This window comes from Neophocaena asiaeorientalis, unplaced genomic scaffold, assembly GCF_003031525.2.
Source record: "Neophocaena asiaeorientalis asiaeorientalis breed wild unplaced genomic scaffold, Neophocaena_asiaeorientalis_V1.1 scaffold31, whole genome shotgun sequence".
Classification (NCBI taxonomy): domain Eukaryota; kingdom Metazoa; phylum Chordata; class Mammalia; order Artiodactyla; family Phocoenidae; genus Neophocaena; species Neophocaena asiaeorientalis.
Window position 1 is genome coordinate 1,600,098 of NW_020175320.1, and position 1,745 is coordinate 1,601,842.

The 1,745-nt window shown below is 42.9% G+C and overlaps 1 protein-coding gene across 1 annotated transcript in view; it reads right to left on the reverse strand.

Moving 5' to 3' along the window:
- DDX21 (DExD-box helicase 21) overlaps nucleotides 1-1,745 on the reverse strand; it is a 26,906-nt gene that overhangs the window by 6,295 nt on the left and 18,866 nt on the right. Inside the window, exon 12 of the mRNA XM_024765534.1 lies at nucleotides 244-403. Within this exon, the coding sequence (XP_024621302.1) occupies nucleotides 244-403 (160 nt within the window). The remainder of the gene's footprint in view (nucleotides 1-243; nucleotides 404-1,745) is intronic.

Genomic DNA, 1,745 nt, shown 5'->3' on the forward strand with positions numbered 1-1,745 from the left:
TCCCCCCCCCCCCCCGCAACAAATACAAAAACCCACATTCCCGTTAGCAGTCACTGCCATTCCCTCCTCTGAGGAGACACTGCAACCACTAATCTACTTTCTGTCCCTACGGATTTGTGTTTTTACATATGTATCTCAACCTTCATGAAAAAGTTAAAACAACTGGAAGTTTCAATGGAACACTTTTGAATCCTGCTCAAACTCTAAATTGTGCAGTGTCAGGAATCTGACAGGGACCCTTACCACATCTGAGTTGATCAAGGAGCGCTGGCTGACTGACGTGGCACCTGAAATATGGGCCAGGGCTGCTGCCAGGGCTTCCACAGCTCCCTTCTCCTCGATCAGCCTCTCGGCTGACTGCTTGAAGTGAACAATCGCAGTGGGAGGCACAGAATCCAAAAGCCTGTGGTTTGAGAATGTATTTGTTAGGAGAAAGGACAAAAGTGGACTGATTTCATTTTCAAGACAACATCATCTCAAGATAAATCAATATCTTTGAAACCAAATCTTGCATATGTCTGACATCATTTTGATGCAGTGTATAATACTTATTAGCATTTCTTTTGATCATGAACCCTCCCTGTCTATTTTTTAAATAAGCATCTCACATATTTATAATAGTAATTGTGGAAAGCACTCTAGAAACGTTGCTCAGACTCTGGTTCTGAAGCAGAGGATGTAGCTCACCACCTGGAAACATTTGGAAAACAGTCGGAACCTTATTGGTCTCCACAATACCAACGTCACTCACCTCCCAGGAATACACTGTACAACCAGGGATGCTAAACAGCTAAATATCCTTGCAAATCAAAAAAATGGGCAGAACACCTAAACAGACACTTCTCCAAAGACATATGCATGGCCAACAGGCACATGAACAAATGCTCAACAATGCCAATTACTAGAGAAATGCAAATCAAAACTACAATGAGGTATCACCTCACAGTGGTCAGAAGGGCCATCATCGAAAAGTCTATATAAACAATAAATGCTGGGGAGGGTATGGAGAAAAGGGAACCCTCCTACACTGTTCGTGGGAATGTAAATTGGTACAGCCACTGTGGAAAACAGTACAAAGGTTCCTTAAAAAACTAAAAATAGAAGTACCATATGATAGCTCCCACTGCTGGGCATATATCTGGAGAAAACTCTAATTCAAAAAGATACACGTGGGCTTCCCTGGTGGCGCAGTGGTTGAGAGTCCGCCTGCCGATGCAGGGGACACGGGTTCGTGCCCTGGTCCGGGAAGATCCCACATGCTGTGGAGTGGCTGGGCCCGTGAGCCATGGCCACTGAGCCTGCGCGTCCGGAGCCTGTGCTCCGCAACGGGAGAGGCCACAGCTGTGAGAGGCCCGCGTACCGCAAAAAAAAAAAAAAAAAGATACACGCACCCTAACGTTCATAGCAGCACTACTGACAATAGCCAAGAATGGAAGCAACCTAAGTGTCCAGCAACAGATGACTAGATAAAGATGTGGTACATACATAAAAAGGAATTTTACTCAGCCATAAGAAAGAATGAAATATTGCCATTTGCAGCAACATGGACAGACCCAGAGATTATCATACAAATGAAGTAAGCAACACAAAAACAAATATCATATACCACTTATATGTGGAATCTAAAAAGTAATGCAAATGAACCTATTTACAAAACAGAAATAGACGCACAGACATAGAAAACAAACATGGTTACCAAAGGTGAAGGCTGCAAAAAAAAAAAAAAAAAAAAAAAAAAAAAAAAA